Source organism: Pelmatolapia mariae, linkage group LG10_11, assembly GCF_036321145.2.
Source record: "Pelmatolapia mariae isolate MD_Pm_ZW linkage group LG10_11, Pm_UMD_F_2, whole genome shotgun sequence".
Lineage (NCBI taxonomy): Eukaryota > Metazoa > Chordata > Actinopteri > Cichliformes > Cichlidae > Pelmatolapia > Pelmatolapia mariae.
The window spans coordinates 31,175,368-31,190,933 of record NC_086236.1 but is presented as its reverse complement, the minus strand read 5'-3'; the positions used below and the strand labels follow the sequence as shown (position 1 = coordinate 31,190,933).

The window sequence follows — 15,566 nt, the reverse complement described above, 5'->3', positions numbered from 1 at the left end:
CTACTTAAGTAAAAAATGCCCGTACTATCGGTATATAAAGCTGTCTGTAATTCTTGAACAATTCATGCAAAAATTATAAATTAAACCTACACCACAGCTAACTCTTTTTAATAACCAATAACAGGTGTATTTCTTAGATCTACTGATACAGCCAAAACACTCTGCTTGTATAATGCCATATTCTCTCCCAGCGTACCCTTGTCTCACAACAGGGTGATTCCCAAAGTACAACTCAATAAACAGAGACTCTAAAACCAGAACAGAAAGATAAAGTTGGAAGATCAAAGATTAAGGTTTGTGTTTTTATAGCACAAAGTAAACTGTCCCCTTGTCTTCTAGGCCTTGGCGTGCGTACCTTAGAAGTCAGATTATACATTAGTCATACTTCCAAAAACATTTTGAATTCCATTTATAACTGAGATGTCAAGCTGCTATCAGACATCTTATGCTCACCAGGAGCATGTATCCCCAACTTCAAAACCTTAAAGTGTCAAATTCACAAACCCAACATGGGCTCATTCAACACAGGGGCCAGAAGTGCATGTCACCCTTTACTGACACACTGTAAATAAGTTCAATACATGGCAACGCGGCTAACAGCCTTGGAAACGCTTTACATGAAATAAAACTTTTTAGAAAACCCTTTACAAGAATAAATGTGATGATGTGTTTTACCTGAATCAAATGTATTTGTTCATTTACTTGAAATAAAACTTATTTTGGAAACCCTGTACATGAAGTAAAAAGTATCGTGTTGTAAGTTCTGGCATTAATATTTCCAGCTGATAAGGAGACGTATTGCATTTCAAACGCTTCATACAAAAGACTTTTAAACATCCACTTTGTCTGTAACGACAGTATCAAGCTACAAAGAAATGTTTTTATTAAAATTCAACATTTTCAGATGAAAATTTTACTTCTTTTTTTTTAAATAATGTATTTTACTGTAACAACCCGCTGAATGCCATTTTAAGATTATATTCTTGGAGATTCCATATATATAGATATATGCTTTTGGAGTGAGGGTATCTAATACACAAGTTGTCACTGTGTTTTGTACTACAAGCTGTGAGGGCTCTGCTTTTACTTAGTCTCGTGAGTATGTATTTTTCAAAGGAGATCTTCATCAAGTTGATTTGGTACCGCAGTCTTGTTGACAAGATTAAAAGACACGTCCATCAGAGTTCAGCAACATTTCAGTTTGATTAAAGTTTTTTTTTTTTTTTTTAACTACACAGGGATTTATTTTCTCATCTGATATAGTTATCATATTGAACATGTCAGTGTTGAAAGCAAGGAAATAAAGAAAAATAGTAAACGGCTGTCTAATTAAACTGTTCCTGTGAACCTTAAGCCCCAAAACAGCCTTAAATCATCCTTTAATATGTTCGGTGTTGCAAAGTTGAAGAACCACAGAAAAGGTAATCAGAAATTAATCAGTTTTCAGCCTTCGATCATATTGAAATGTTGAAATCTTTCCTGCTAGACCAAATTGCAGCATCTGATACCGCTGACCATAACATTTTATTACAGCTATCATTAAATGGAGAGTCCTCTTCACACACACTGAGGTTAATTATGAAGCTCCAAGGACTTCTGTGCTAATACCAGTTCTGTTTACATTATACATGCTTTAGAAGGCATAGCATACATTTTCACAGCTATGCAGATGATACCCACTTTTATTGGTTAAACAGTTGGGATGTTTTAGATAGATAATGAGCTTTAATTTTTTTGCTACTAAGTTCAGATAAAACTGAGGTTATTGTAATGGGACTTGAAAATCTTGGAAACACTGTCTAATAAGATCCTTACTCTGGACGGCATCGTCTTGAGCCATCCATTGTAGTGATTTGGCACATTATATGTAAAATTGAAGCACACAATCCCGTCGCATAACATCAACATTTTATTTATATACAAAATAAAAATGCTTTTTTACAGAAAAGAACTGTAGCTTCACAATTCATCACCGTTTACGTGGGTACATAGGGTAAGTCCCCATCCTTATCCCATAGTGATTTGGGTAATTTCTCAGGGCCTTGGAAAGGTGCCCATATATCAGGATACATGTTTTAAAAATGCGCTTAATGTAGGATACATGTTTGAAAAAGGATACATGCTTTTAAAAATGTGGTAAAATGCAGGTTACACATTTTAAGAAAGAAAAATCTGGATGCTTGTTTGAAAAAAAATAAGCAGGGTAGCTGTTTGAAAGATACGGTACAATACATTTTTGTTTTTGTTTTTTTGAAAGAATCAGTGTTTCAGAGAAAACATTAGCAGCCTCCTTTGTAACACTCTGTGACCAACCGTAGCTGTCCGATTTTCACCACGTCCAACCCCACCAGATTGTTGTATGCCTCGCCGATGGCGTCAAAGACTTTCCTTACTGATTTCAGTTCGTGCAAGAGAGTCTCCGCCACCGTGCGGACTTTGACGTCGTCCATTTTGATGTTGCGGACAATCAGCAGACGTTGAATGGAAGGAATGAAACGAGGGGTGAGGAGTCTTTTTCTGATGCTGTAATAATTTTCAGCGTAAAAGTCATCCTCCAACACTTGCAGACACTCATGCTGTCTCTGGCTGGGGTGATCGAACTTACAGCCGCTGCATTCGTCAGTGAGGTACTTGTTGATTACTAGGTTGACTAGGTGATACACAGCTGTTTTCACGGTATCGATGAATAAAGAAGATGCCCGACCGTCAAGCTCGATGGCTTGCTGCTGCTGCTTCTCCAAGGGGCGATAGTAACCAGGCGTGTCAGGTACTAATGAGCCCTCGTCCGAGGAACTGTCCGAGGAACTGTCCTCCTCCTCAGTGTGACGCAGGGGTGCACAGTCCATCCTTCTTGCTGTTTTGAGATAAAAAAGGTTTTGGAGGAATGAGACGGCGGTCTTGTTTTAAAATAACAGAAGGTGGGGCTTGATCTGGAAGTAGGATGATCTTAAAGGGCGGGTAGGATATGAAGCGTTTGAAATGCAATACGTCTTCTTATCAGCTGGAAATATTAATGCCAGAACTTACAACACGATACTTTTTACTTCATGTACAGGGTTTCCAAAATAAGTTTTATTTCAAGTAAATGAACAAATACATTTGATTCAGGTAAAACACATCATCACATTTATTCTTGTAAAGGGTTTTCTAAAAAGTTTTATTTCATGTAAAGCGTTTCCAAGGCTGTTAGCCGCGTTGCCATGTATTGAACTTATTTACAGTGTGTCAGTAAAGGGTGACATGCACTTCTGGCCCCTGTGTTGAATGAGCCCATGTTGGGTTTGTGAATTTGACACTTTAAGGTTTTGAAGTTGGGGATACATGCTCCTGGTGAGCATAAGATGTCTGATAACAGCTTGACATCTCAGTTATAAATGGAATTCAAAATGTTTTTGGAAGTATGACTAATGTATAATCTGACTTCTAAGGTACGCACGCCAAGGCCTAGAAGACAAGGGGACAGTTTACTTTATGCTATAAAAACACAAACCTTAATCTTTGATCTTCCAACTTTATCTTTCTGTTCTGGTTTTAGAGTCTCTGTTTATTGAGTCGTACTTTGGGAATCACCCTGTTGTGAGACAAGGGTACGCTGGGAGAGAATATGGCATTATACAAGCAGAGTGTTTTGGGTGTATCAGTAGATCTAAGAAATACACCTGTTATTGGTTATTAAGAAGAGTTAGCTGTGGTGCAGGTTTAATTTATAATTTTTGCATGAATTGTTCAAGAATTACAGACAGCTTTATATACCGATAGTACGGGCATTTTTTACTTAAGTAGAAGTATAGCTGCTAGTGTCAGAAATACTCAAGTAAAAGTTTGATAATGTATGGGCTCAGAAATGTGCTCAAAGTAAGAAAGTCAAAGTAGTAACCAAGCTGAATATTGTGCTATAATAAAATAATATTAGTAGGTGAGACTACTAACTTAGTCTGGTGGTGAAAAGGCACAAGAGGGTCAGAGGCACATTTGGCAGCCAGGGTTAGAGCTCAGAAACCCTGAGCCTGGTGGTTGGGCTAGCAACATGGTCTGGTAAAAGAGTCTAACATCCACGCGTTACATGGTGTTGCGCCTGATAAAAAACAAAACAAACAAACAAACAAACAAACAAAAAAAACCTACAAACTAATCGCCTTGTTTAGAGGTGATTGTCAGTTTGCGGGGTTATTAGAGACGCTGAGAGTGAGAGAGATCATGTTCTACATTACTTTAAAAGTGATTTTCAGAGCTGTTGATGTATGAAACAGTGTCCATAGAGACATGGATCAACTCTGTTTATGGCATTGAGTGTTAAATTGTGACAGTTTCAATAAAGGCTGCAAAATTCTTGCATTTATACTGGGGAGCAGGGAATAATTAGACGTTGGTTGTACTATTGAAAAGCAGTTTCATAAAAACCATGTAAACAGACATGAAGAAGAATGTGTTTGTAAAACTAGCAGTAAAGTATGGGAACTATAAGGCAGACTGTTTCTGCTATCAAAACAGTTTGTGTTGTTAATCCTGAATGATTCTTGGTCACAACATTTTACTCCACACACATTTGGAAAATCGCATAGTTTGACAATAAATATCCCAGTAAAGATGCTTTATTTCTTGTGAAATATGCCGAGGGAGTGATCTTTATCAAAAGTAGAAGTTATAACTGTGGCTAAACCGTTGTACAAAAGAACTTTAAAAATCTATAGTGTGTGAGGTTGTGTGAGTAAGGGATGGCTTGCCCTTCTTGCCCGCGTGTGACAAACCATCTGTTGGATCACGGATTTGACATCTTAGCATTGTGAAAGTGGGGAAACATACTCCTGGCTGAGCATAAGATTTCTTCTTACAACTTAGAATCTCACTTCTAAATGAAATTAAAAAATGTTTTTTGTAAGTATGGCTAATGTATACTTTGACTTCTAAGGCATTCACACACACGCACGCACACGCACATGAACAACATCAACACAGAGAAGAAGAAGAGGGGGTAGTTTACTACGCATCATAAAAAAAATGCAATCATTAATCTTCCAACTGTATATTTCTGTTCTGAATTCAGAGTCCTTCTTTGTTTACTGAGCCGCACTTTGAGAGTCATACTGTTGTGATACTGGTGAGAAAAGGGTAAGGTGTGAGAGACTAAACCATTACACACAAAACTTCAAAAATCTAAAGAGAATGTGAGGCTGCTAGCTGTATTGTCCAGCAATAAACTTATCTACAATGTGCTAGTAAAGAGCAACTTGTACTTCTGTCCCATTAAGCGATGGTTTAACAAATTTCATTGCACGCTATAAAAGAAATCTGGATTTAAATAGAACATAGTAGTGTTGGATTAAGTGTAGGAAACACTAGTATAAGGTGTCTATGGAACAAATCTCCTTCAACATTCATAATGACCAAAGTGAGGACTACAGACATTTCTCTCAGTCAGCTGATTGTGTTTAGGGTAAAAGCAGCTAAATACACTGAGATTGCTCCACATTTTAGTGAGTTAACTCAGGATGTCTGTGGGTTTTGTCAACTTGGGGTGAACAAAAGCAGAAAAACGGTAAAAGATTCAGACATTGAAAGTCTGGTTTATTTCATGAATACAATGAAACATTTTACAGTCCACAGAGCAAAGTAGCATACATGATAAATGGATACTACAACATAACACGGACAGTGAAAAGTAAAACTCATCGTCTTACCAGCTGTTATATTCTGTAAACTTAAAATAAACCCCTGAAATTAGATTTTAGTGTTTTAAGTCATGTATTTAAAAAGAAATGAGTCAACACTCAGCAGCATTACTGAGGTGACACTTTAACAATGCTTCATATCACAGTCTTTATGATGAAAAAACATGTTCTCTCGTTAGCAGATGTAGCAGAATGCATTTATTGCAATGTATGAGCTACACTTCTTGTTAAAAAAAAAAAAAAAAAAAAAAAGCTGATTGGAGATGCATTAAAAAAAAAAAAAAAAAAGCTCCTGTCTTGACCTTCGTTCTGCAAGCACGCACTCACACACACGCACTCACACAGTAGCACACGCAGCATTGCACACACACACACACACACACACACAGAGAGAGAGAGACAGAGAGAGAGAGAGAGAGAGAGAGAGAGAGAGAGAGATCATTAATACAAAGGACTGCAGCAGCTTTTTTGGATTTTCACTCTTTGATGGCTTTAATATGAACAGCCACATAAAATTCATTCCAATTTTTTGCCTTTGCTTCAATTAAGATGTGTCTTTAAATCTACGATACCTGCCTTGTTCAAAAAGTTTACTGACATAGTAAAGAAGTAGCTAGGGAACTCAGTAAGTATGAGCCGCAGTAGCTTAGGGACACTTTCTCAAATAAAGAGGATTTCATCATCTGCAGTTTGTGAAAAAAGTGCCACATTAAAAACAAATCAATAGAGCCACAAATTATGGATGCAGACTCTTTTCAGCTATTGAGGTATACTTCATGCACTTATCAGCATGCAGTTTAAAGGCTTGCATTAGAGTGCACTGGTGCACAGTTGGGCATCTTTTATGGTTATACCACTGTGAATTTTGCTATACAAATATGCTCAAGAGTCTATCATATGTTTGACATCCAACTAAAAATTCGAAAAAATATATTTTTAAATCAGTAACTTTGCAAATTTAGAGGAAATGTTTTTGGACAACAAATGAGTCACGTTTTAAAAACAGTCTGAATAATCTGCGCTGCCAGACAGACATTTATGAAGCGCCGGCTAACACACTTGCTTACCGTGGTAAAGGACCCGCGATGTCTTGGAGCAGAGAACCGTGTTGTATTGTTGCTTTTCTCTTATGCATAAGCAACGCCAGCCTGTCAGAAACGCTCTGTGTGGGTAGAAAATGGTCTGCACCGGTGCTGGTCCTGACGCGAAATGGCGAGGGTCTCACGCTCTGAGGAACGCTTCATATAGGACCGGGTGTTTCCAAAAACAATAGATGGGGGACCGGTAAGTCTGGGGGGCGATACACCTGCAGGGCATCACCATGCTGTGCAAGTTTAAAACAGTGAGGGTGGGGCACGCAGTTGCTGAGCTCCGGTGTAACTGGCCAAGATAGGCGTAAGGGTCCGCTGTTGCTGGCTACTTCAGAAAATAGGCGATACCCTGTTCGACTGGTACATCTGCGGGGCTTTTACCTTGTTGAGGAATTACAAAAGAAACGATACCGGCCACTTTAAACAATAGGTTGGGCCCTTGTTCACATGGTACTCTCAGCAACTAAGTGATACACCTGCAGGGCATCACCTTGCTGTGCAAGTTTAAAACAATGAGGGTGGGGCACGCAGTTGGGGAGCTCCGGTGTAACTGGCCAAGATAGGCGTAAGGGTCCCCTGTTGCTGGCTACTTCAGAAAATAGGCGATACCCTGCACGACTGGTACATCTGCGGGGCTTTTACCTTCTCGAGGAATTACAAAAGGAGCCGATACCGGCCACTTTAAACAATAGGTTGGCCCCCACCCGACCGGTACACCTGTCGGCTTTTACCTTTTCCTAAGGAATCACAACAATTAAATGATACCCACAGTGGGCTTTTGCAATCCTGAACAATTTCAAACAATTAACCGGCTGTTGAAAAGACTGAGCGTGTCTGTGCGACTGCAGTATCACTGCAGCGTTTATTTTCTAAAGGGCTGAATGTTATTTGCGACCATCTGTTGTGTTAAAAACTACTCTGAAACCATGAAACCCCTTACGGAAGAAATGCCCGTTTGATCCGTTTTTAAAATAAAAGGCATGCATGGCTGCATGCTGTGACATCAGAATCACAAAATGTGTGATTAAAACACAACTAGTTTGAAAAGAGTGATACTGCCTGCTTATAGCGTTTATTTTCTAAAGGACTGAATGTTATTTGTGACCATTTACTGTGTTGGAAAACTAACTGGCTCTGTCTCCCTCTTAGATCAACATTCCGATTTTTAAATAAAATGATCGCATCAATCCGTGAAAGAAACCCCAGTAGATGCGTAAAAACTAGTTAAATTAAAACTAGTGGTTTTATTAAATGAAACGCTTGTGAACAGGCTGACATTGCCCATTCAGAAGAAATTCCCATTTGTGCCGTTTTTAAAATAAAATGCTTGCATCGCTGCATGCTGTGACATCAGAATCACAAAATGAGTGGGATTAAAACACAATTAGTTTGAAAAGAGCGATACTGCCTGCTTATAACATTTATTTTCTAAAGGGCTGAATGTTATTTGTGACCATTTACGGTGTTGAAAAAACTAGCTGGCTCCATCTCCCTCTTGGATCAACATTCTGAAATCCCGATTTTTAAATAAAATGATCGCATCAAACAGTGAAAGAAGCCCCAGTAGATGCGTAAAAACTAGTTAAATTAAAACTAGTGGTTTTATTAAATGAAACGCTTGTGAACAGGCTGAATTTACCTGTACAGAAGAAATTCCCATTTGTGCCGTTTTTTTTAAATAAAATGGTTGCATAGCAGCATGAGGAGACATCAGAATCATAAAATTAGTGTGATTAAAACACAATTAGTAACACTTTTGACTAGATGTAAATAAAAAGCATCCCCGCTTTGTTAATGCGCACTGCGAAGCAAAACGCCTTCCTTTCCGCCCGCAAAACAAAGAATTCCTCTTTAAGGACACATATGTCTGCATAACTGAATGCTGAGACATACCAAAGTGATAAAAATAGTTTAATTTAAAACCCTATGGTTTGTTTAAATCAAGTTAAAAACACATGAACTCATATGACCCCACTGACGCCCTGTGTGTTTCCACACATGAACTCACATACCCCACGACCTGAACGCGCATGCGCACACGCACGAAACTGGTCAAACCGGTTCTCAAACCGGTTTGGTTGGCCGCCATCTTGGATTGCTGCCATCGTATTACTACTGTCTCTATATGCCTGAGAACTCCTTAAAGGGCCTTTGGGAGTGTTAACCACCTCATCACAATTCTGTCATATAAAAATATCCAACATAAATTTTTATAATTAAAAAAATGTCATTAACCAAATATGCAGGGGTGCACATAAGTGGTCCGCAGGTGCGCATTTGCTGTCAAAATAAAAGACGTGCACCAGATAAGAAGTTGCAACGCGCGTTTGCGTACGTAAGATTTTCTGGAGGAGGACAGACATTTGTTTAGAACTCTTAAAGATGTCGAAGAAGCAAGCTCCTTTAAGCAATTACTTTGGTGTTCCTCCACCTCCAAAGATATGTCAGAAGGAGTCCGATCCGCAAAAGAAGCGCATATTCTCGGAAAAGTGGTTGCAGGAGGTGAGCTGGCTTCAAACAAATGATGAACGCACAGAGATGTGATGCAGAATATGCCGTGAAAATCCCACTCTAGCGGACAAAAACAGTGCCTTTTATATGTACGCAAACGCGCGTTGCAACTTCTTAGCTGGTGCGCGTCTTTTATTTTGACAGCAAATGCGTACCTGCTGACCACTTATGTGCACCCCTGCAAATATGGTGCAATTATAAGGTGTTCCCTAATCAGTTGTATTAAAATAACAAAGTAAACAGATGTATGTTGGTGTCCAGTAACCTTTTAGCCAATGTTTTTTTTTTTTTAACTTTTAACACCAAACTGTCGATCAACAAAACTATAAATCTGTTCTGTTCGGATTTGTTCAAACAATTACATGAGAGGTATACAGGAAGAAAAATGGCATTTTCATGAAATGCTTACACCTTATAATAGTTTTGGCCATAATTAAACTGGAAAAAAAGACAGAAACAAGTGTGTGGTTTAAAAGGTGTGCAGGAGTGTAAAAATGTATAATTTCTACAGCTATACAAGTAGAAGCATCTGTATTTCCTTTATTCTGTGAAACAGATAACCGATGTCGAAACTTTCCAAAGAAGTCATCTTCGTTGCCATGGTAATGGCAACTTATCTGAATGGTCACGCGTTAGCACAAATGAGGCCCTGTGAATTAATGGACTATTTATTGAATAGCACAGTTCAAGGTTATGACCAAACTGCATTTTTGAAGTTGAAGTTAAAGAAATTCACTTGCCATTCATTCAAACTACATTTCTTAAATACTCATATCATATAAAACAGGTTAATACCAGTGGAGGTCTTGGACTAGTAAAAGTAGAGGCAGGTTCAGGCAGCGTGGTTTAAAGGTGGTTTAAGGGATTATCAAAATGTCTCTTATTCCGGATTTCAACGTTAATCGTCTAGTTTTCCAAGGGAGAGAAACCCCCTGGCTTCAACAACATCTGCCAATTCTGTTCCATTCATTTATTTTGATATTACAGCACTGTAAACGGGTGGTGACATCTACCTGACTTTGTCAGTCATCGGTTCTGTCCATATATATGCTGCTACAAGGCTGTATGTGGACAAGTCCACTGTGCACCGCAAAGCTCTGTCTTTTTTGCCTTGAGATTCCGAGTAGCTGTAGCCCTGCAAGAGGAAAAAAAAACCCTCACTCTACCTATCAACAATTATTAACGTTTTTTAACAAAAGCACCCCCCCCCCCCCACCCCCCAAAAAAAGAAACAAACAAACAAAAAAAAAAACAGGCACACCGTGACCCCTGTGCCACCACCCCTATTCATCTCCGCTTTCTCAGCTGGTCATCCTAGAACAACTGTTGATCTGACAGGACATAATTCTCGCCTTTGGCTGACACGGCCTGAGGGAGAAAGGAAAAAGAAACAATACACAGGCCTACAAGTGTCTCAACCCCCCGCAAGAAAAAAAAAAAAACTCCACAAGAGTTTCTGTTGAATCCTGGCAACACAGACAGCACTGTGTTTTCCCAGCCACATACAGAGATGGAGGGAGGGAGGGAGGCAGTCCACTTAGACAATAAGGCTGCAACATTAGTGTTTATCTTAAGCTGGATTATTACTCCAGAAAGCAATGTTCTTATTTTCTGTGTAAGAAAAAAACATGCTGCCTCTTTGGGAGCAGTGTGATACTCAGATGACATATTGTGTTTTGTTTTGTTTTTTTCTTACTTTCATTGCTTGCCTTTTCTTTTTTGCAACTTTGAATTTGACTACTTTCCACCAACCTTTCTAATGTTTCTAATGTTTGTTGGGCTTCAGATCCTCCCTGATTTTATGGAAATATTCTAAAAGTATAATAAATTCAGTCCACTGACAGAAACAGAAGGTTCAGCAGCAGATGAACTACTGCCTCACTTTACAGAATGCACAGACCTGCATGGTTCAATTCATCCATTCATTTATATTCTTCATATGAGTACTTTACTTCACGTGACTCAAATTTATTTTATGTGATTTGACTGTCAAGCACGAGTCCATTTCACCATGTTGAGTCCATCCAACTGCTTGTAGCAACCATATTAAACAACACAAAATTATGCAAGACTGCATTTATGTGAGAGTTCTGTGAAGCTGACCTTGACATATTCCCACATTTTCCTGCTGCACATGAGAAAACTAAAGGACAACAAGAGACTGATGTACTGTGCATGATGTCAGCTGTCTCCAGGAAATTACTGCTAGAGAAAATGGAAAGAGAAGATTAAAGAACTATAGCACAAAACATGTCAACAGGGGACTAAACTGAAGGAAAGTGTGGACAAAGCTTCCCACCCTCTCTACAGAGAGCTGACACAGCCTCATAGCAATTTTGGTTTGCGGCTCATCCCCTACAGGTGCATAGAGAACCTCTTCAGGCACTCATTCATGTCGACTGCCATCCATATGTACTCTGCTTTGCACCACAGAGGCTGCAGCCTCAGCCAAGGCGCTTCTTAAAGTCTTCATCTCTATCAGTTAGAGAGTAGGAAAGACTACAGGAGCGGAGCTACCTTCTTTCCTCTTGACCTGCATGGTTCTTTTTATATTCCTTTGCATACAGGCCAACATTATTTCACTCATAAACGAACAGTCGTGATGATGTTCACAAGCTCTTTCCATTTCATAAGCACATTAGAAAAGAGATGCTGTATTCCAGCAGCTGGAGATTAGATCTAAAACCATATTGACACAGAGGTTTTTGACTTAGAGATTAAAATAACATCCAAACAAATGATTTTCACTTCATAAACACTTTATAAATGCTTGTCAGATGAGGGTGGAGGGGGTCTAAAAAAATGGCTCCATTAGAATTTAAACTAATGAGGTATTTGTTTAAAACATTTTGGATGTAAGACTATTGTTTGTTTTTCCCCTGACATATTTTAAGAGCAAATATCAACAGAGACCACGCAAATGATGTTTGCAAGCTTTTTGCTTTTTATAACTGGTGACGTGTTTACTGTACTACGTATGATTTCGAGGAGGTTTACTTAAGTATTTCTATCAACAGATGGAAATGCACTGTACACCTACAATTACACTTCAGCAACACAGTTTTAACTATTTAATGTCCACTTAACATTAACAAGCACAAGCAATAACATAAATACTTTAAAGAGGACTATTCTTTGTAATTTTGTTTCTTTACTTTATACTTGTTTCTTTAATTTTTCAATGTGCCTTAGTATGAAGCAGAAGAAAAAAACATAACAGTGAAGTTTGGGTTTTTCAGAAGTTTTTCAGCAAACAGCACTGGCATGCTTCATATAATTGAAGGAGGGATGAATGGAAAAATGTACTGAGACATTCTTGATAAAAATCTGCTGCCATCTACCAGGATGATGAAGATGTTTCAGCACAACAATGACCCCAAACACAGACCCAAGGAAACTCTCAATGTGTTTCAAAGAAATATTATAAAGCTGATCAAATGGCCCAGCCAGTCATTTGACCTGAATCCAATTGAAAGTCCATGTAAAGAACAAAACCTCAGTGCTCACTGAGGGGGCCCACAGAACCTTCAGGTTTAGAAGACTGCATGGAAAATAGGTCAAATTCACAACTGAGCAATGCATGCCACTAGTTTTTCCATACAAGAGGCAACTTGAAGCTACCATCACCAACAAAGGCTTTCGTACAAAGCATTAAACACATTTCAGTAATCATGTTCAGTACTTTTTCCCTGTGTCAGTTCTCATTATTACACATTACTTAATTTATGGACAGCAATCATTTGATTTCTTGGTCATCTACTAATTGTAAGGTTGGTGGTTCGATCCCTGGCTGCTGCAGTCTGCATACCAAATATCATTGAGCAAGATGATTTCTCCAAGTTGCTTTTCAATCCATTGGAGTATAAATGTGTGTGGACGTTAGATTGAAAAAGCATAGAAAAAAGTGCTTGCAAGAATGGGCGAATTAGGCAAATTGTATAAGGTGCTTTGAGTAATCAGAGCAGAAAAGAACCGGCCCCTTTTCCATTTCTATGTGTGGATTGGATGGTTGTTACCAACATTTGGTGAAAATTTCATGTGAATAGCATCTTTATTTACTTAGCAAAGTGGTTGGACATTTATTTTTCCCTACTGTATGTGTGTGTGTGTCCCAGTCCCATCCTCAATTTAAACTGATAATGGAGCTCAAACGCTAACAAAAGGAAAGACATGTTTATTGGGAATGAGCACTGATAAAAGCAGACTTTATTTTACTGAGGTACCTTTTATTTGTATCTTTTAAACACACCTCTGTCTATGTACAATTCAGTTACTGGTCTGAATCTTTAATGTCAGGTGGAAACACGATTGGAAAGCCTGAGCTGCTTCACTGCTCTACCTTCCAACACCAAAACCCCTTTGCCTGCGCAGAGAATACATGGCTTAACTTGCATGACCGGACAACACAGTCAATGTGGATTAAGAACTAATACCTAATCACTGGCCATTAATACTTTGCAGCGAGAACCTCACCTTTGCCATGATCTGACATGCGTCAAAATGATCCACATCCCCAGGAGCCACGAGCCACAAGCGCTAAATTGCGATTTGCGGGTGCATAAAAATAAAGAGCTGTGTGACTGAAACCCAGCCTTCAGAAAAGATCATGATTTTTTTTTTCTTTTTTGTTAGGTGCATATATATACATACAGACAGAGCCAACTACTGCTCAGAATTACCATGGCATGACGAACTTTTACGCAAGAAAAAGGGGATGCAGCTGTAAAGACACGTTCAGAGTAACCCCTCGAACACTTACAGAGTCTAGTCACTACCACCAAGAAAGCTCAACGGCGCTTCAGTAATCGCTTAATTTAAGCTGCTGAGCCGAGATTGCAAGCATTAAGGAGTCAAACGCAGGAGCAGACACCGCCATGAATAGGGCACTTAATACATTAACAAACTATCCGGTACAAACGGACTCTAAGATAGCGATAACAAGTGCGTCAAGAATGAAAAAAATCTATCACTTACCTTGCTCAATCAGCAGGACGGTCAGGCAGACCAGCATAGCCCAGAACACAGGATTATCCATATTTATCGATCTTTTTCTATGCTTGTGCTGTCGTCTGAGGTAATTAACCCACAAGTCCTTCAAAATCCAGAAAAGTGTTTTGTCTCCAAGTCCTCAGTCTCCCCGTCTGACTGTAAAGCATCCACCAACGCAGCGGTCCACAGAGTCCCTCCTCCTTCCACTGGTTATTGGCAGCGGTGCTAACGGGAAGCTAGCAGTAAGTACAGAAACTTCCGATTGCGTGTACGTGTTTAAGCGCACAAATAGGGAGGTGGCGGGTCTGGTGCTTTTAAACTGAAACAGTCATCAACATGCTTCCTGTTGTAGTCAGGTTGTATGTCGCTAGCTTCAAGCTGGGCCCTTGAGTAAGTCATTTAAAGGTTCTGGTTTTAAGTAGCCATTACCACAGCCGAATTTTACTGATTACTTATTTACTATTTTTTTCCCGCAGTATTTCTGAAAATGAAAGAACGAAGAGAAACAACAACAATGTCTGTGAAATACCCGCAGTCTTCATTTTAGTTTTTTCAGTGTATATTTTTTCATTGGTGCCCAGTATCAAATGTATTATCTGTATTATTTGCAACAGGTAGAGTAATATATGCAGCCTTAAACAAACATTTAATCGTGAGCAATATTCATATCAGACTTGGTTTTAGATCCCTAACATGTCGACTAGAACTTTAATTTGTCTAGTTAGTTCTGTGATCGTTTCTCAAAAATAAATGACGCAGAGAAGGGATCGCACACTTAGGGTTATCTGTTCTGGTCTAGCTGATTCTTGACCTCAGAGATGTTCAAAATCTGCATTCAAGAGTCTGTATGCTATTACTGCATATTACTGCAGCGAAGCACTTCATTTAGGACTGAACATGAAAGAAATAAATTAAACAATGCAGTTTCCTGTGCACCTCTGCATGCCAAAAAAGGTTTTAAAAATTACATTAAAAGCAAATTGGAGAGTAGTGTCAGTGCACAAGCACAATTTTTTTTCAGGGGGGTGTTTTTGTTTTTGCAAATTTTTGAACTCAGCTTTCAAGGACAATGTTTTTTTAACAGGTTATGCAGAATCATGCATTTGTCTCTTTACACAGAAAATAAGCATTGCTTTCATTACTTGGTAACTAATCTAAAACCTTTAAACCCAAATCAAGTTTATGTCTCAATTAAAAAATGACTGAAACCAAAACGACAAGTTCCTTTGACACCGTGTAAATAGAGTGGGTCAAAAGTTAAAGGTGTTTTCTTAGAGTAACACCACACCTCATCATCTAATCCTAA

General features: G+C 38.8%; 1 protein-coding gene across 1 annotated transcript in view; it reads right to left on the bottom strand.

The window, feature by feature from the left end:
* Positions 1–14,464, bottom strand: part of ntm (neurotrimin) — a 537,843-nt gene extending 523,379 nt beyond the window's left edge. The window contains exon 1 of the mRNA XM_063488323.1: positions 14,246–14,464. Within this exon, the coding sequence (XP_063344393.1) occupies positions 14,246–14,306 (61 nt within the window). The 5' untranslated portion in view covers positions 14,307–14,464. The remainder of the gene's footprint in view (positions 1–14,245) is intronic.
* Between the last annotated feature and the right edge of the window lie 1,102 nt (positions 14,465–15,566).